Source organism: Typopeltis vanoorti, chromosome 2 (genome assembly GCF_054136105.1).
Source record: "Typopeltis vanoorti isolate ZY-2024b chromosome 2, IOZ_Tvanoo_1.0, whole genome shotgun sequence".
In the NCBI taxonomy this organism is placed as follows: Eukaryota; Metazoa; Arthropoda; class Arachnida; order Uropygi; family Thelyphonidae; genus Typopeltis; species Typopeltis vanoorti.
The window spans coordinates 28,805,086-28,826,493 of record NC_143550.1 but is presented as its reverse complement, the minus strand read 5'-3'; the positions used below and the strand labels follow the sequence as shown (position 1 = coordinate 28,826,493).

Below are 21,408 nucleotides of genomic sequence, written 5' to 3'. Positions count from 1 at the left end.
TTTCAAAAGAAACAGATGTGCAGAGAGAACTGTCACTAATAGCTAACACTCTATCTCTTATGGATACCCTTCTAACATTTTAAACAAATGGCTATTTAAAGACAACCACCAACAACGTGTTACAGTACCCCAATATGTGTCCACAGCTGTCATTCCATATATTAATTCAGTTTCCACAAAATTGGTGAGAATGTTAAAAGCTCATAACATCAGAGTGGTTTTTAAACCAACTACCATGATCAGACAAATCTTAAGATCACAAATGTCCTGGAGTATATGAAATTCCATGCACGTGTGGCCTTTCTTACATTGGTCAGACTTCTAGAAGTTTTGAAATAAGACAGAAGGAACATGTGGGGGATGTCAATCATAATAGAATCATCACATCTGGTTTAGCACATCATTTCTCAACATCAAATCACGTTATAGATTGGAAAAACAGTTCTATGCCTTACATCGAGAATGACTACAGATACAGAACTTTAAAAGAAGCAGCTGTGGTATTATGCACAGGCAATAATTTAAATAGAAATCAGGGCATTGAAGACATATGGAAAAATCTCATCATCTCTCTCAGTTCGACAGAATTACAATATGCAAATAACTACAAAACACGTAGTCATACCGAAATCTGACTGAAGCTTTCAAACAGAATGAACAAATGTAACGGCCTAACAGTTACTAAAGTGTATGTTTGAAATGTAACTCAATGCATTTGTTTTCACACCAGTTCAGCCTTGAAAATGCTAGACAGTGGCTAGTGAAACTTGTTGGCTCTTTGTATATTTTATCATTTATCTTCTGGTCTTTTAATAATAAAAGTTATTTATTTTAATACATCAGACCAAATATGTACAATTTAAGTTCACAAATTAAAATTAACTGTTATTAATTAATTAGTTTAAATTATTTAATTAGAGTAAAATTATTTTATAACGATTCATACATTAGTGTATAAGCTAGGCTACTATGATGCAATCATATTGCTTCTTTGTTATCAATGCATGAATTGTTATACCTGTAAATAAATATGAATAATTTCTTTTTCATATTATCTTTTCATTTTTGATGTCTAATATTAGTAATACATATAACATCTACAGTGTTTTGTATCATATAAGACAATATTGATGTAGGTAGGTACTAAGAGACATACAGTACAGTACTGTAAATGTATTTTCTCTTCCTTATGATTTTCTTTTCTGTAGCTTACTTTATTGCAAGAATATAGCATATATACCTTACCTTAGCATATATACATACATATAAAACATGCGTTAATCAACTGTTTGTTTTCAGTAAAGCTTCCAGTCAACAGTAGGCTATTAGTAGTTAAGTTTTTGGGGGAGTCAAAGTTATATGCAGATTTTCAAACAATGCGTGGGGGGGTTAGCATCCCTAGCCTCTGCATTGTTCAAGGGTCAACTTTGTGTGTGTATCCCACACATGAGAGGTCTCAAGATCTATAACACAACAGTACTGTGTAAGGGAAAATGGTCAATGAGAAGAAAGGAATCTGTTAATGTTTTTCTTGAAGAGTTGAAGTTCATATGCATTACAGAAGACTGTTCCAAAGAATAGAGACATATGGAATGATGGAATAGGATGGGCAGCTGGTTTGATGAGTTGGAGCTGAATAGTATATGGGTGTTGACAAGAAGCTGCCTGTGTTACGTAATTAGAAGGAAGAGGGGAACAGTGGTGGCCAGTTTGATGAAGCAGCATTCATGGAAACACCTTTAAAAAAAATTTTTAAAAAAAGCACGAACAGTGCATGTGGTAAATCAGCCAGAGGGAGTAAGGATAGCTCTCTCTCTCTCCTGGATGCATACCAGCATTCAGAAGATTTTGTGTGTACCACACCAGATGTGAGAGTAATATTCTAAGGTCAGGCAGATTTGGAATTTATGAAGTTGAGCAAAAAAAACAAGTGGTGTTTAGAACAGAAAATAATACTAAGCTCTTTGTAAGCTGCAGAGGCCATGGATGTGATATCACCAGGCTTCACATCCATGGATGAATCTTCCACCAGGATTCATCCCCTGTGCACATGGTGAGGACCATACAACAGTGATTGGAGCCAAATGTGCTTGTCCACATATCACCATCTAATTTGCCATCTGGAAGTCCTGATCTAAATCCGTTGAACTTCAAATTATGGTCAGAGCTTGGGAGAATAGCCTGCAAGAAACAACACCCTGAAGGTGAATTTTGAAGCAAGCAGTGGCAGCATGTCTGTTGGATGTTGTGCATGCTGCCATTGATATGTGGCCTCGTAGACTTCAGGCATGCATGATGGCAAGTGGATGAACCCTCCACCAGGAAGGAGGAGGGGGGGGTGGCATTTTGAACATTGAGTACTGCTATATGCACATTATACATGGCTATACTAGGTATATATTTGTATATATACAGGTGATCAGAATTAAAGTATCATTATTTAAAGAAGCCTTGTGGAGCGCCATTCAGTGATGCAAATGCTATGAAACTTTGCAGATATACATTATACATCATGCGGAAGCAATATCTGATGGGGAAGGGGTAGTTCCAAAATTCACCATCAGGTAGCATCGTAAACACCAAACACATGGAATCTGCATATCACTACTTAGCAGGTGCCAGGAGGGTTTAAAACGACGGACATGGGATTTTTCCCTTCATTTTGGTTGTTAACACTGTCCACAGTGATGGTGCTAACCTTGCCCCAATGTGCTTTGCTTCTGAAGCTGTACTACATGAACAGTTGCAGTGCTGTTGCTCCACTCTGGAAATTTCATTGCCTGAAGAAATGTTGATGAGGTCCACTATCTCCATGTACTCTGCAATGAATGATTAGTCATTTTGAAAAAATGAAATTATTAGGAGTTATACCTGGCAGATGTCGCAAACCATCAGTAATGAAGATGCTACTGCCATTGTGGAGTAGGCCATGAATAACATGCTGGTTCTTGCAGTGCACTTGCTGTATCAAGACACATGGGTGTGCCTTACACAAATGTCTGGAAAATTCTACCGAAGATTCTGCATTTTTACCCATTCAAGATAACACTGATACAGGGGGGTTGAATACACAGGACTTTGAAAGTCGACTGACATTTGTTTATCATTCCTTGCTCGAGTGAATTTGGATACTAAGTGTGGATGATATTACGGGGAGATAAGTAACAGAGCTGTGAATACCCACAATTGCTGGGTATGGGGTATGCATTCACCCAAAGTTACTGTCTGGTCCAGATTTACAGTTTCATTTATCATTAGACCATTCTTCTTTGAGGACATTCACCAGTCAGGTCCTGTGATCCATTTACTACCAAGAAGTATCATGATTTGATGAACCATTTTTTTGTGCCACATCTACATCAGTGCCTGTGCATGAATTCTGTCGTTTTCATTCAGGATGAGATCCCTCCATGCATCAGTCGTGAGTACAGGAGATTCTTTGAGAACATTTCACGGAAGTTAAGATGATCAGCCTTGCATTTCCTGCTGACTGCCTGTGAGCTCCGGCTCTGGGGATTTCTCAGAGACAAAGTTTATTAGCATCATCTTGATAACTTGCCAGTGCTGAAAGACAGCATAACACATCATGTATGCAACATCAGTCCCAACCAGCTGTGTTCTGCTGTTGAGCACACTGTGCAAAAGAATGCAGTTGTGGCAAAGGAAGGGCAGCACATTGAACAGCATAGCCTGTGAATGTGCTGTTCAGTGAATAAAAATGTGTTATTTATGCTTGTGCTACTTTTCTCTTTCTTATGTACACAGAAAAATTACTATATCTACATTTGGTGCATCATAGTGCCCCTAGTAGTGAATTTTGAATTTTTTTTACATTTTTTCCCCCTCAGATGAAGCTTCCGCATGACACACATATTCCTGCAAAGCTTTGCAGCATTTGGATCACTAGGTGATGCCCCAAAAGGCCTTAAACAGGGATACTTTAATTTTGATCACCCTTTATATGTATGTATATATATCTTAGTTGTATGTTAATTGGCATATTTATCATGAAACAGTACCAAGGAAAAAATAGTTGAAGCACATTTAGGTTCCATTTTTAGAAAATGAGATGTGTAATACTTCTTTCTCAAATTTCCAAGTTTTCATATCTACTATTAATGATTTGAATTCTGCATATTCCATCAGTAGTTTTGAACTAATCCAGTTTTCATTGTCTGCAGTGTAAGTATTTTAGGTTACCTTGTTGTAACTGGCTGGCTACTTTATTTGCCTAAGTACTTCCTGGAAATAAAACTGTGCTTGTACATCTTATTCTCTTCTTGGTTGTGTCCCATTTTGACAAAATCAGTGATAATCAGCAAAACGAAGCATTAATAATGACTAGCTGTAACATGTTGTTTTTCCCTGAAGATGCTGGTTTAAAATCCAGCAAAAAATAAGCAAATTAATGAACATCCTTTTATAATTTAGTTTTGTTTGGTGTTGTAATACTGTTAAAATTAAAATAAACTGTGAATAACATCCAACACCTAAGCCTATCAACCAGATGTAATAACAAAGCATTTTCCAATAGTCAAAATAAGTAAGGTAGTAATACAACATATATATATATATTTAACATAAAACAGGCTATAGAATCAGCATTATATAAATAAAACTGAAGATTAAACTTGAATCCCTTACCCCCCTCTCTTCTTACATCCCAACTAAAAATTCTTACTCATTATGGACAAGCAGACAAGTTCATTTTTTAAGTCTTATAGATAAACCCAAAATGAACACGATTGATAAATCAAGTAAAAGAATAATAGGACCATTACATCCCATATCGTTTCTCAGCCGAATAAGAAACTCGAAGAATTTCATGCCGAATATAGTAGAAACTATATAAAGTTCGGCGATTCCAAGCGTAAGCAAATACCTGGATACTGCAGCAACTGACCCTTAAGGTAGTGCAAGCTGAGGCAACTCATGTCAAAGGTGGAGCAAGCTCTGATCACTATTCTTGATATTTAGCCATAATGTGAACTTAGCTCCTAGGAGCTGTATTATATTACTGTTCTACATTATGAGAGAAGGTCACTACTCAGACCGGTTTCAACCTTTATTGAGGTCTCATTAGTGAGTAGGTAGACCTAGTTAATACCAAGTTTGTAGCTAACAGAACTTACATCCCTTCTGTGAGAATTGCCAAGACGGTGTCCTAATTAGTAATTTATTAGGACATTATTTTCATTTTTTATTTATGTGTGTATGTGTCTTTACTGAAAACTAGGGAAAAAGTTATTTTATTTATTTTTTGCTGTTTGCTCAATAAGAAAGAAATTCTTGTCTAGAAAAAAAATTATTCCTTACTTTCAGGATAAATTAATGCTGTTCAGAATACTACTAAATTTCATTTAATTATCTATTTCCAAATGAGAGTTAACTTTTTATTTTAATTTTTGCAGGATTTGATATGGATCCTTATGATGTGGAAGAAAGTGATCCTTTGAAATGCAAGGCAATGGAAAGCTCTTTATGGGAACTAAAGGTAATCTGATTCAGAATGACATGAAAATAATATATATATATATATTACATTATGATGATTTTCATTTTTTTTAACTACGTTTAAGATCATAATTTCTAAATATTTGTATAATTCAACAACATCATTAGAATACTATGATACTATTGCATATTTAGTTACATTATTACTAACTTCCTATAAATAATTTTCTTCCAAATTAAGTTATTATTTATCAGTGCTTTAATCTTGTCAGATCTTCCTCCGAAGATTCCAATGTCTTCCTTTAAAAAGATTTTCCATTGATATCATCTGTTAACACTACTAATTTTTCTCAGATCTCAAATGAAACAAGCAATTAGGAGTACATACTAGTACTTAAGATAGAAAAAAAGCCATTAAAAACTGGAAATGTAGAAAGGCAGCTGGAATGTATGATACAGGTATCCCCTGCTTAATGCAGGATTTGATTAACGTGCCAAAATTATTTGCGGCACTCCCTTGATATACGCGGCAAGAGTTTTGATTAACGCGCCTTTAACCCTGCGGAGCTTGCAGCTGATCTGACAGATACATGCAAAATGTTTAATATAAATATTCTTACACAATTCATTGTATAGCTTGTTTGTGATATTTCACAGTAAATTGTATCTGAGAGATAACGTGACCTCTGATGTCAATATAGTATGGTTTTTTTTTTTTTTAATTCTTTGTTCAGTAATTTCTAGATTGTAACTGAAAATAAATAAACCATCATGTAATACTGAAATAGAGAGCCAAAGGCTTATTTATCATACACGTCCTCTAGGAGATGTGCTTTACATTATGGAAAATACTAAGGAAAGCGATCTGGAGCTTACTCCACCTTTACTATGACTAAATAGTGATCACTTCCAATTTCAAATCCTCTGTACACTCTGGTGTCCTGCACCAGGGAGAAAACATCACTATTAACAATAACATAGTCAGACTTTTTATGAGAGTTTTTATTCCTAGCCTCTTCTCTCCATGTGAATTTGTGCACATTTTTATGTTGGAACATGGTGTTAGTAATAACCAGTCCATGTCCTGAGCAGAAATCCAACTGATATTTGCCATTATTATTAGCTTTGCTCTTTTCTCCAAATTTTCCCAAAATATTTTTGTATGTCTCACAATCATTTCCTACTCTACTATTTAGATCCCCAACAAGGACCAATTTTTCCTTTTTCATTGTGCCAGTTGCTTTTTCTAAAGCCTCAAGAAATTCCTCCACTCACCTTAGTAGAACCTTCTGTGGGACCATAGGCACAAATAAGTCTCATTGTCCAGTTCCCCATTCTCATATTTGCCCACATCACTCTACTCGAGACTGCCTGCCATTCAAGAAGATTAGCCTCGTATTTAGTGTTGAATACTATGGCTACTCCTTCTTTTCCTTGATTGTCATTGCCTGAATATAACATTTTGTATTTATTGCTCAGAAAGATCTCACCAGTTTTTGTCTTTTTTTGTTTCAGTCACCCCTATTATGTCGATCTGATACTTATCTAATTCCTCAGCTAGCTCCATTTCTTTGCCATTCAGGCTTCTTACGTTGATAGTATCGATCTTTAACTCTGGTGATGTTGAGTTGGAGTTTGTTTTCAGATTTGTTCCAGTAGCTGACTTTTCACTGTTTGCCCTTGTTCCCTGGCGAAAACAACAGGGGACTTGTTTATTCGGGCGACGCCCCGAATAAACAAGTATGAAATTTTGTCATGTTGTGCCATCATTTTTTATTTTGGTTTAACCAATAAGAATACAATTTGGTCGGCTAAATCCCAAATTGCCAGCCCATCCTCGTTCGTTCAGTATCCGAGTAGATACCCAACAGGGTGCACCACGAGAAGGTGAGGATTGGACATTAGGTCAGAAGCCCTGGTCGGTTCTCCGCATTCCTTTAAAGGCTATGTGGAGGTCTCCTCTCAGTTATACAGCTTTGACCCTTATGCCGATAAGAAAAAAACTAAAACTGTTCAAAGGACTCTTGATAACTTTTTTGATAAAAAATATCACAGTAAATAATGTTGGTACAAGTATTTATTAAACATTTACTTTGCATTAATTTTTTATCTTTCCTAAAAGAGTACCATATAAAACGAATTGTTAATACAGTAATCGATCATGGACGAATTGTAATTTTTACCATTGATTATTAGACTTGATTAATGCGATTTTGATATACGCGGTAACATTGAGGGATTAATAACCGCGTTAATCGAGGGATACCTGTATATGATATTTGACCATAGATGTTCAAATATGGCGGTATAAAAGTTTTACATTAATTACACTGCATGGTCAGAGGGTAGAATTCTAGATGATTTGAGTTGATCTCTCATAGTACCCATCTATTAAAAAAAAAAAAGGAAATCAAATGGATTGTGAGAATTACAGAAGAATTTCTTTGCTGAATGTTCCTGGTAAGATTTATGCAAGTAAACTTGATAAAATTCTAAGGAAAATAGTGGAAGGAAAGCTCGGAGAAGCTGAGTTCAGGCCAAATGGAGGTTGTTAGGATCAGAGTTTCACTTCATGATAGTTGAGAAATCATCGGTATATAACAAGGATCTGTATTTAGGTTTTGTAGATCTGGAAAAGGCATATGACAAGGTTTCAAGAGAATCACTGTTGAAAACGTTGCAGTTATATGGTGTAAATGGGACATTACATCTGGCAGTGCATAGTATATACAGTAACCCCCACCCTCCCCCGATTTACATAAATTTGCAGTTACGTAATAAATCTCGAAAATTACAACTACTAGCGAGTATGAACATGTTTGCGGCATTTGCGCCTTAGACATCCATTGCAGTATGCAACGACATAATGTTAACTAGACTTGGCATTCACAGCAAATGTAACGAATAGTAACAGGCAGTGACAGGTTACCGGTAAACGCTGAGAGTAGCAGAGGCCAAGTGCGCAAAAGCCGTAACGTTTAAACTGAAACCTACCAATTAGAAATAAGGACTCAGTAAACAATTCCTCTTTCCCCAACCCGTCAGTAGTCCATTCCTCGCACGGTTAGTTTAGTCATTTGTTTATCACCGTTAGTGTTCGTTGCTTATTTACCCTTAAAATGGATTCGAAATGCAAAACCGAATGCGCTGGTAATAAATCTTAAAAAACAAAGGTCTGCAATTACTTTAGAAGAAAAGTTGAAAATAATTCGTATGTACGAAGACGGGAAAATTATATCAACAATAGCTTGGAATATAAATCGACCTATTTTGACAGTGAATACGATAGTGAAGGATAAAGTTCGCACTGTTGAAAACATGAAAGTTGCGGTAACGTTGAAGGGCACAATCGTTACCAAGAAGAGGCTGGGCCCGATTTCAGAGATGGAGAAATTGTTGTCTCACTGGATCGAGGATCTGACACAGAAGCAGATACCGTTGAGTTTTCTGATTATCCAGGAGAAGGCTAGGTCTTTACATAAAGATTTACAAGAGAAGGCGGGCATCACGGACGCAGAGAGTGCATTTAAAGCTAGTGCTGGATGGTTTGAACGATTCAAGAAGCGTACAAATCTACACAGCATCAAAGTCACAGGTGAGGCAGCAAGTGCAGATACAGATGTGGCAAGTAAATTTCCCAAACTTCTGGCAGAAATAATTGAGGAGGGGGAATATTTGCCTGAGCAAATATTTAATATTACCGAAACAGCTCTGTTTTGGAAAAACAGAGAAAACGGACATTTATTGCAAAAGAGGAAAAATTTATGTCTGGATTCAAGGTCACATAAGATCAGATCATTGTTATGATTGGCGACAACACTTCAGCAGACTTGAAACTTAAACCCGTACAGTGTAATATTCCCAGAGACCGCAGGCCTTTAAGAACATTGACCCGAGTCGGCGGACCGTAATCTGGAAATCCAATACCAAGGCTTGGGTTACACGTGTGCTGTTCGCAGACTGGTTCAATAATTCTTGGCACAATATTCCTTCATTCCCCAGGTGAAGGAATATTGTGCCAAGAAAGGAATCCCGTTTAAAGTGCTTCTTCTTCTGGACAATGCCCCCAGCCACCTGGAAGAGTTGAATGACTTTCGTTATGACGTAAAAGTTGTTTACCTGCTTCCTAGAACCACTGCACTGTTGCAACCTATGGATCAAGGCGCTATTGCGACTTTCAAAGCCTACTATCTGCGGCGTATGTTTCCCAAGCAATCAAGGCCATTGATAGTGGTGAGGGCATTACTCTACATGATTTGTGGAAGAATTATAATATCCTTGATGCTATCAAAAATATCGGGGTAGCATGGGACGAAGTCAAGCGGACGACAATGAACGCTGTATGGAAGAAACTCTGCTCAGAAATGGTGCAAGATCATTTAAAGGAAGGAGAGCAGGCAATGACTGATACGGTTGTTGAGTTGAAACAAGAATTACAGCAAGCGACTAAGACATGTGTGCAACTGTCAGAGCAATTAGAGCTGAAAGTGGATAACATTGACGTTAACGAGTTTCTTTTGAGTCACGATGAAGAGCTTACTAATGATGACCTTATTCAGTTGGAGGCATTCTGAAGAAAATACTATGCCGATTGAACCGCCAACTCTAGACGTTAAGAAATTTACAACAAAGGGACTAGCCGAGGCTTTTAACCTGATAGACATGGCGCTAGCAAAATTAGAATCGGTGAATCCGAACACTGAGCGGTTCGAGAATGTTAGTTGTCGTATCCATTCCGATATGTCTAGCTACAAGGTCATCTATGATGACAAAATGCATGTGACCACACAATCTACCCTAGACATGTTTGTGAGATGCCGCTCACAACAACGTCAGGATGACGACTCAGGTGACCCCGACTACTCTCAGCCTTCAACATCGAGAGGGGTAGAAGTTGCCAGAGAACAGCATTTCTCTTCACGACCGTCCACCACCAGCGCTGACTCTCCCACTACAGAGCGAAATTAGCTGTCACAAGACTTTTTTTTTATTTGAAAAGTGTTATTTCAGTTTGTTTTTATATTCTTTTATTTATTTTTCATACTTTTATAGTTTATATTTTTCATACTTTTATAGTTAATGTCACTGTGGAAACAGAAAAAGAAAACAAATCCTTCATAGACATCTTACTCTATCACTCATCATCAGGTGAAATAATTACTTAAGTGTATTGTGAAAACCTACCTTCACAGGACACTATATCTATAGAAATCAACTCACCATTCCTGTCAGAAAACTGGAATTATTAAAACTTTATTATGTTCTGCTCACACTATTTTCTACACCACAACTCCAGTAACATCAAACAATATAAGAACTTCAGTGGCTTTTCAGAGCGAACCACACAACATATTTTTGATGCCTAATAATCCTAGCTCGAATAATAAGGAAACAGTGTGTAGAATCCATATTCCATACATTTCTGGCATCTCAGAACACTCTCGAATTCTTAATAAATTTAATCTAATGACTAATGGTGTTATTCCATTCAACAAACTGTCATCATGGTTCCCATTATAATAAGGCTTAAAATCACCTAAGGGCCCCCCTTCCTGGCACTTAACAAATTCCATGTGACTGTCACCCCTTTTATTTTGGTGAAACTAGACATGCGGTGAGAAAATCAGTGCAAGAATGCCAGTCCTACATCAGTGGGAAACCTACAAAATCTGGCATTGCATGTCATGGAATAGATACTGACCACAATATCCTATGATCTGAAACATGCCTGCTTCATTGATGTTGCCATAAATTCAAACATATATTTAAAGAAATTGCTGAAGCTGTGCTCCAGCCTCCACGTGCAAATTGGAAGGACTGAATCTCACTTTCAAAAATATAGAAAAGTCTTACTCTAATCACGCATGAGTGAGGGCTTTTTTCATTAATAACATGTAAGTATTAGCTAATAATACTATGCTTTCTCAGTTTTTGCTTTGTGCTGTTTTATGTATAACATCACATTGTTAAGTCTGGGGTTCTCTCTTTTTATAATTTATATACTTCTTTAACCTCTATTATCTTTTCTTATGTGTAGCCTAACTAGATTCTACCTAGGGATATTTCCTATTCAGATACTGACAAATTTTTATTTATACTGTGCCAGCCAGTATCCTATAACAGGAATTTATTCAAGTTTGGGGAAATATTCCTAGATTCATATGCATTCACTCTAACACACTTAAATAGATATCGGTACTATTGCAGTCGTGACCAATGATCTATTACCTAAACATATATATCTAAAATTTCTCCTGCTGTGATTCTAATTTCATAAGTGGTAATTTGATATCTCGAATTCAGGCATGACTCAGGCATATGCAATAGAACAAGTTTATTGGAACTAAATGACAATTACAACTAAATCGAATCAAAATACTAAAACTTCTAAATCTCTTGCTAAGTTAAAATCTCATGCTAAGATAGTTAAACAATTCTAAATTAATCAAATGCACTCAGATAGATCAAAATGTTAATCACACAAAACAATAGAAAGCAATGACAATATTACACTAAATTAGGATCCTCTCATGCATGCTATTCATAAAGACATATTACACAACTTGTTGCTATCTCAGTTAAGGTTATCTACTAAACAAAATATACTTATTATTTCAGTCACATACAATTAGATTCATTCCTGACAATTCCTTGTCCAACAGAATTTGCTGTCTCAAAATACGAAATCTTATCAAAGTTCTCTAAGGATTGTCCACATAACGTAATCAAACACAAATTTCTATCTTCTATCACTTCTGTAACAAATAACAAAGATCTCTACATTACCCAGTTTTGTTCTTTCCGAAGGTCTATTAACTACCACATGTTGTTCTGGTCATCCTTCGATTGCCGCCTAGATTATGGCTACGTCGTCCTTTCTACTGTTGCCAGACTCGAACTATTTTCTTCTGCGACTGAGGGCTATCTTCGCTCCTTTCCGATAGGACATCCAGCGACTGGCAAGATTCTGCATGATGATTCGCGTACAGCTCCGCATGGTGTTTTCTTCAGCATAATCAGGAAAATGGCCTGCTGTTCGACATCATAGAACCCTGGTTCGCCCTTTCTCTGACCACCGGTCAAGAATCCTCGAGATGAAATCCGGAACAAAACAAAAAAGCCTTGCAATATGGCACACATTGCCTTATATTCTGTGTTCTAGCGCCCTCTTTTTGCTGTATCCTTTTTTTCGCATGACCCTTAGTTTTAATGCCCTTAAGATGATCCTTACTCTCCCTATTGTTGTTAGGTGCTGTCTTCGAGGAAAGTGCACTTACGTTATTTTCCACGTATGCTGTAGCCTCCGGCGTTACGACCAATACATGTGTTGCAGACGCAACCTTTGCATTGTTACGCATTAACTGTCTGGCGACTTACGTTATTTGAGATAGCTAAATAGGACACAAATTTAAGCTAATATTTCCTTTACATGAATCATTAATCTGACATAATTCTCTAGTTTAGTTTTTCGTTTTTGACTACAAATATTTCTAACACAATTCACATATTAATACACATTCTCTTATACAACAAACCAGGTCTTTCTGCTGGTGTTCAGGTATTATCTTAAATTAGTTAGAATTTTCATGTTAGATTCTGAATGAACAACTTCTTAGAAAATACTCCATTCGGGATCTAACAACATGGCTCTCACTTTTTTAACTTTGTCCATTGTTCAAGTTCTACCTTGTATTCTATCATCATCATCATCAAATTCCTGACATGTACCCTCAAGGGGTGTACAGGTTATGATAGTACTACATGAAAAATTTACATCATTACTAACTGCCTATCTACAATTTTCCTCCAAATCAGTCTGTTACTTGTCAAGACTCCAATATTATCATTATCAGATCTTATATTTCTATTGTCTAAGGCACTTTGTACCGTATACATTCCACCTATATCTTGGTCTTCCTCTGGATCGTTTTCCTGACAACCTGGCAGAGAACACTTGTTTTGGTAATCTTTCCTCGCCCATTCTGTTTAAGTGATCATACCACTTAAGCTCTGTTAACGCATTCCTGGATGCTGATAATGTCAAGTTCTTTCGTAATATCCTCATTTTTAATATGATATTGCCATTGATGCCATCTGTTCACGCCGCTAATCTTTCTCACGACTCTCATATCTGCAGTCTCTAGTCTTTGGTCAAGTGTTTTACTTCTGACCCAGCTCTCAGATCCATAAGTTAAAACTGATTTGAATTTTTCTCTTATTAAATATGAATTTATTCAATTGACTTTCTACCATACCAGCTTTGTTGATTCTGTTGTCTATTTCCATATTTAATTTACCATCTTCACTAAAAATCGTGCCGAAGTAGTTGAAATGTTTTACTTGTTCCACAGGTTCTCCATTCACAACACAGTTGACATTTTCATTGTCTTTACCTTTTTATTGCTGACTCTCATACCGTAACTATTACAACAGTTATTCAATTTAGTCAGGGACTCTTGCAAACTTGTAATGGATTTATTTAGAAGTATAACATCGTCCGCATAAAGCAGAGAGCTGACATTAACATCTCCAATTCTGATATCATGTTTAATACCACTTTCCTTCATAATGTGATCCATATAGATAATGAATAACAGAGGGGATAATGTGCATCCTTGTCTCACACCAAATTTAAAATTAAATCATTTTCCTGTATTTCCTTCAATTCTAACTGCTGACTTATAACTTAAACAAAGACTTAAGTATTTCTTGATATAATGCCCCATTCACACCATATAACTGTAACGTATTGAATAGCTTCTCTCTTGGTACCTTGTTATGTTCCCATGCTTTCTCAACTATTTGTCGTAAAGTGAAGATCTGATCCTGACGGCCTCTACTTGCCGTGCATCCAGCTTTTACTTCACCAAGCTTTTCTTCCACAATTCTTCTGAACTGTTTTCAAGTATATTTGCATAAATCTTGCCAGGAACACTCAGTAGGGAAATACCTCTGTAATTCTCACATTCAGTTTTATTTCCTTTTGTATATGGGTACTATTAGAGCTCTACTCCAATCATCACGAATTCGTCTCTCTGTCCAGTCCTTCTGAACTATGCAGTGCAGCCACCGTAAGACTTTCATACCACCATACTTGCATTTCTGGTCGAATATCATCTACTCCTGCTGCCTTTCCACATTTCAAGCCTTTGATGGCTTTTTCTACTTCGAGTATGGATATGTATTCCTCACTGCATGCCTGGTTTTTTACCACTGTGCTGTCATCACTGCTTGTTTCATTTAGCAGTTTTTCAAAGTAATTACTCCATACTTCAAGGATATCATTTTCTCCCGTTTTTCATGTCACCTTTATCATCTCTAACTCCTTTTACAGCACTCTTTCCTCCATTTCTAAGCTTCTTCAACAACCTCCAGAATATCTTATCACCTTCTTGATATTTATTTTCTATGTTCTTGCCAAAGTCCTGCCATACTTTTGTTTAGCTAGTTTTATGCAGTGTTTAACTTTCTTACATTTGTCTCTGTATTTTCTAAGAGTGCAAGCTCTTATTTTCCAGGAACTTTTGATAGGCTTTTACTTCACTGCCTCTTTAAATTCCTGTGTCCACCATGGAGTTCTGATTTTTCTATCCTTACAGACAACCTTACCACATGCCTCTGGCGGTATCAATCAGGGTTTTCTTCAAGGTTTGCCACTGAATCTCCAAGGTTTGGTTACTGTTCTCAAACTCTTTCATTTTTTCTTCAATAATCTTTATGTATTTTAGTCTGCAGTTCACATCTGAGAGCTGCTCAACTTTTATTCGCTTTAAAACTTTCTTACATGTTATTCTTTTCAATATGAAATTCAATTTTATCCCGTCTCAAGACTAAATAGTGTTCACTTCCAATTTCAAATCATCTGTACACTCTGGTGTCCTGCACCAGGGAGAAAACATCACTATCAACAATAACATAGTCAATGAGACTTTTTATTCCTTGCCTCTTCTCTCCATGTGAATTTGTGTACATTTTTATGTTGGAACATGGTGTTAATAATAACCAGTCCATGTCCTGAGCAGAAATCCAATAGGTATTTGCCATTATTATTAGTTTTGCTTTTCTCCAAATTTTCCCAAAACATTTTTGTATGTCTGACAATCACTTCCTACTCTGTTATTTAGATCGACAAGAAGGACCAACTTTTCCTTTTTCAATGTGTCAGTAGCTTTCTCTAACGCAGTGCTTCTCAAACTGTGGGCCGCGTCCCTTTTTGGGAGTGGTAGGTTTTGTGGAGGGTGACCATGAAATAATGAAAACAAATTGAAAATATTTTAAGACTAAGTAGATTTTTTTTAATCTTAAAAGGAACATATTTAATTTTTATCATTTATTATTTCTTTTTTGTTATTTTTTATATTTTAACGGTGGGTTCACAAATTTTGCTTCCTGCGTATTTCGGTGTTTAATGAATATTAGTAAATATATGCTTATTCATATAAGTTTCATTTCAAAGCAGAAATCGAAGAATTGCAGTTTCAAATATTTCACTGATATTGACTTTTTGTGTAGCAGTATTGAAACATCCATCACATTAAATTTTATTAAACTTCTTTTATGTTTTTAATTCTTTCTTTATTACTGATCGTTTTACATTTCATATGCTTGTACTGCAAATGTACGATAACAATATATCTATATAAAAATATGAGATAATGTGCCATGTCAAATGTGTATGTAAGATGCTAAAAATGATTTGCATTTGATTTTTGCAATAATCGCTGTGTATGTTTTGTATTGAATATAAATACAATCAATATTATAATAATATATGTCTATATTACATTTTTTTGACGGGGGGGGGCGATTAAAATATTAAAAAATATTTTAATTTTTCCAAAGGGTCCCCTGACATCCAGAAGGTTGGGAAGCACTGCTCTAGAGCCTCAAAAAGTTCCTCCACTTCTATCTTAGTAGAGCCTTCTGTGGGCCCATAGGCACAAATAAGTCTCATTGTCCAATTCCCCATTCTCATATTTGCCCACATCACTCTACTTGAGACTGCCTGCCATTCAAGAAGATTATCCTTGTATTTAGTGTTGAATACTATGGCTACTCCTTCTTTTCCTTGATTGTCATTGCCTGAATATAACATTTTGTATTTATTGCTCAGAAAGATCTCCCCAGTTTTTGTCTTTTTTGTTTCAGTTCACCCCTATTATGTCGATCTGGTACTTATCTAATTCCTCAGCTAGCTCCATTTCTTTGACATTCAGGTTTCTTATGTTGATTGTACCGATCTTTAGCTCTCGTGATGTTGAGTTGGTGGTGTGCTTTCAGATTTATTCACTTTAAAACTTTCTTACATGTTATTCTTTTCGATATGAAATTAAATTTTATCCTGCTCAAGACTAAATAGTGATCACTTCCACTTTGAAATCCTCTTGTACACTCTGGTGTCCTGCACCTGGGAGAAAATATCACTATCAAAAATAGTGTAGTGAAGGAGACTTTTCTTATTCCCGGCCTCTTCTCTCCATGTGAATTTGTGCGCATTTTTGTATTGGAACATGGTGTTAGTAATAATCAGTCCATGTCCTGAACAGAAATCCAACAGGTAATTGCGATTATGATTAATTTTGCTCTTTTCTCCAAATTTTCACAAAATATTTTTGTATGTCTGACAATCACTTCCTACTCTGCTATTTAGATCCCCAACAAGGACCAACCTTTCCTTTTTCATTGTGTCAGTTGCTTTCTCTAAAGCATCAAAAAATTCCTCCACTTCTACCTTAGTAGAACCTTCTGTGGAACCATAGACACAAATAAGTCTCATTGTCCAATTCCCCATTCTGATATTTGCCCACATCACTCTACTTGAGACTGCCTGCCAGCCATTCAAGAAGATTAGCCTCATATTTAGTGTTGAATACTATGGCTACTCCTTCTTTTCCTTGATTGTCATTGCATGAATATAACATTTTGTATTTATTGCTCAGAAAGATCTCACCAGTTTTTGTCTTTTTTGTTTCAGTCACCCCTATCATGTCGATCTGGTACTTATCTAATTCCTCAGCTAAACCCATTTCTTTGCCATTCATGCTTCTTATGTTGATAGAACCAATCTTTAACTCTGGTGATGTTGAGTTGGGATGTGCTTTCAGATTTGTTCCAGTAGCTGACTTTTCGCTGTTTGCCCTGGTTCCCTGGCGAAAACAACAGGGGGCCTTGTTTAACCAGGCGACGCCCCAGCTGGCATGAAATTTTGTCATGTTGTACGATCATTTTGTATATTGGTTTAAGCCAATAAGAATACGATTTGGTCGGCTAAGTCCCAAATTGCCAGCCCATCCACATTTGTTCAGTATCCAGGTAATGTCCAATCCCCACTTTCTCTTTGAGCACCCTGTTGGGTGCTCCACGAGAAGGTGGGGATTGAACATTATGTCAGCACCCTGGTCGGTTCTCCGCATTCCTTTAAAGGCTATGTGGGGGTCTCCTCTCAGTTATATTGCTTTGACCCTTAAGCACCCCTCCTTCTATTCTATTATATTACAGATCAAAATATATGGCTTTTTTAATAAAATTTCCTCATCCTTCTGTGTTGTCATGTGAATTTTGAGGAATCTTTATCTATCTGAGGGTTCTGGTTACTATTGGTTGCCTGTCTTTCTTTTGATGAAATTGTCACTAAAAGTTATAATTAAGTAACATTTCAAATTTATTCTTATTCTCTGTCTTTGTAAATAACAAGAACAAAATATCAGTATGAAATTGAATTTTTTGGTCTTTTCTTATGCTGTGAAGGAACTATTTAGCATTCATTCTCTTGTCAACAAGCACTTCTAATTGTGAAAACTGTGATTCTGGAAAATGCTTTCCAGATGCATAGTTTGGAATCAGGAAAAAAAAAGAATAAATGGAGGGGAAAAGAGAGTGGAATAAAAGTTTGGTTAATTATCTTTATTATGAAATGATTCTTGCCATATTCTAAATCCTATGCATTGTGTTTATTTTTAATTCAGTCTTTGCAGTCCCACTGGCATCCAGATGTCCAGCAAAAAGCAAAATTTATTGAAGAAGCAATACCTCACACAGAATGGAATTTGTCGTGTTTGCTATACAGAGATTATCCACATGTGAGTATAAAAAAAAATTTTCTCAGATTTGGTAAAAAGCATAAATGAACATCTGTGACTGAATCCAAGAGGTTCAAATGTTCATATATCCCCAGAATACAATCAACTCTCACTATTGCAAAAGCAAACTAACAAAATGTCTCATCTGAAGCTGTCTAACAATGTGCTGTTCTCAAAGAAATTCATTGTAGTAACATAAACTTTCCACAATTAAAAGTGCTTCTCGACAAGCACTTTTAATTGCGGAGGAGATTATTGTTTTGAAGGTGAGTCACCCTCCATAAAAATGTTGGGTAACTTCCTCTCAGGTGTCACTGTTCATTTCTGTCTTTTTGTGGGTGAACTACATGGTGATTCTTTAGATTATAGACTTCTCTAGAGTTGTCTGAGTTTGTCTTGTTCTTAAAATTTTTCTGAAATGTGCAATGATATTATCATTAAACATGTTAACACCATTATTAACCATAGATACATCAAGGTGCCCCTTTTTTACAGTGGTTTGGAATTTTTCACAATGGAAGCTCAGTTCTTTAATTTCAGCAGTGAAAATGATTCCCTTACTGGGCACCTCCTCCTCTGAAAAAAGTTTCTTAACTTTCTCATGCTTCTCCTTTTGCAGTTCTTTCAGCTCCTGTGGAAAGTTCTCTTTGATGATCTTCCACCAACTCCTCTAGATCAGCATTGTCCACTTCTAATCCCATGGATCTCTCCAGACACAATTTCATCAACCACAGATTCTACTGGCTCTGCAGGAAAACCTTCAAAATCTGTGCCTGTCACACACTTAGGCCACAATTTTTTCCAGGCTGAGTTCATAGTTTTCAAAGAAATACCGCCCCCCCCCCACCATGCTTTATTTATAAGCTTCAAACAATGCAAGATGTTGAAGTGCTTTTTCCAAAAGTCACTGAGGATCAGTTGCATGCCATATGTCACTTCAAAGCACCTTTGAAACAAAGCCTTTGTATAATGTTTTTTGAAATTGGAAATGACCTGCTGATCCATGGGTTGGATTAGAGGAGTGGTATTAGGAGGTAGAAATTTGATTTATAAAGTTGTGCTCACCCAAATCATCCTCCAAGCCTGGGGGAAGAGCAGGAGCATTGTCCAAGAAGTGCTTTCAAAGGTAGATTGTTCTTTTCAAGGTAGTTTTTGTACACTTGGGAAAAAACACTGTGGATGCACTCTATAAAAAAACTGCCTGACTTACTGTTAGATCTCTACATCATATCTGGTTTACTTTTTATTACATTGTTTGATTTTGATTGATTCGTTATCTATATGGATCACATTATGAAGTAAAGTGGTATTAAATATATCAGAATTGGAGATGTTAATGTCAGCTCTTTGCTTTATCCGGACGATCTTATACTTCTAAATAAATCTGCTACAAGTTTGCAAGAGTCCCTGACTAAATTGAATAACTGTTGTAATAGATATGGTATGAAGGTCAGCATTAAAAAGACAAAGACAATGAGAATAGGTAGAATTGTTGAAAATGTCAGTTGTGTTGTGAACGGGGAACCTGTGGAACAAGTAAAACATTTCAGCTACTTAGGCACGATTTTTACTTTAGATGGTAAATGAAATATGGAAATAGACAACAGCATCAACAAAGCTGGTATGGTAGGAAGTCAATTGAATAAATTCATATGGTATAAGAGAGAAATTAGTCCGAACACTAAATTACTGTATACATTCAAACCAGTTATAACTTATGGATCTGAGAGCTGGGTCAGAAGTAAAACACTTGACCAAAGACTAGAGACCGCAGATATGAGAGTCCTGAGAAAGATTAGAGGCATGAACAGATGGCATCAATGGCAATATCATATTAAAAATGAGGATATTAGGAAAGAACTTGACATTTTCAGCATCCAGGAATGCATTAACAGAGCTAATGTCAGGTGGTATGGTCACTTAAACAGAATGGGCGAGGAAAGATTTTCAAAACAAGTTTTCTCTGCCAGGTTGGCAGGAAAACAATTCAGAGGAAGACCAAGGTATAGGTGGGTTGATACGGTACAATGTGCCTTAGGCGATAGAAATATAAGATCTGATAATGATAATATTGGAGTCTTGACAAGTAACAGACTGATTTGGAGAAAAATTGTGGATAGGCAGTTAGTAATGATGTAAATTTTTCATTTAGTACTATCATGTCCTGTACACCCCCTTGAGGGTACATGTCAGGAATTTGGTGATGATGAGTAACTGGTAGTGCATCTCTCTTTTCTTGTCCAGCAGTACTCAAGGATATGGTGTTTAGAAACAATGTTAAATGCTATGTTTGTTTAATGTATGCCTCAGGCTTTCAGAAAAACATGTGGTATGAATTTATATGTGGGAAATGTAAACTAATTGAAGAAGTGATATGTGAAAACATAAGCCAGAATGTGCAAGTAAATGTGAATGATTCTGAAATGAGTGAAGAACGGAAGTGCAGTAATGAGATTTTAGGGAGATTTAGGGTGCTCTGGAGCTCACCACAGATGGCACAGAGTGAGATTGGAGTGTTGGATAAGAGAATGAAAAGGATGAATTTTGTAGAGATGAATAGACAGAGAAAGGTTAAGGTGATGGGTAAGGTTAAGAAAATAATAATAATAGGGGATTCAGTGATTCGTGGAATAAAAACCGGGAATGTCTTTAAAGAATGCTGGCTGGGAGGTATTTTAGGGTGTGTAACTAGAGCTGTAAAGAGAGGTGATAGTGTATATGAAATGATTTGAATGGTTGGGACAAATGATTTGGGAAACAGCATAAATTGTGTGGCAAGTGATTTGAGGGAGATGTTAGAGATTGTTAGGTGTAAGAGTAAAAGTGTTGGGATTGTCAGTGTGCTGCCCAGATATGATAGTCTAGAAATGAAGAG

At 36.4% G+C, this 21,408-nt stretch overlaps 1 protein-coding gene across 2 annotated transcripts in view; it reads left to right on the top strand.

Annotated features, from left to right (window-relative positions):
* Positions 1-21,408, top strand: part of LOC150108899 (nucleolar complex protein 4 homolog B) — a 226,746-nt gene that overhangs the window by 195,519 nt on the left and 9,819 nt on the right. The window contains exons 12-13 of one of the 2 annotated variants that reach the window (XM_090410804.1): positions 5,412-5,494; positions 18,420-18,533. In XM_090410804.1, the coding sequence (XP_090266930.1) occupies positions 5,412-5,494; positions 18,420-18,533 (197 nt within the window). The remainder of the gene's footprint in view (positions 1-5,411; positions 5,495-18,419; positions 18,534-21,408) is intronic. The other variant, XM_090410813.1, reaches the window with a different exon arrangement.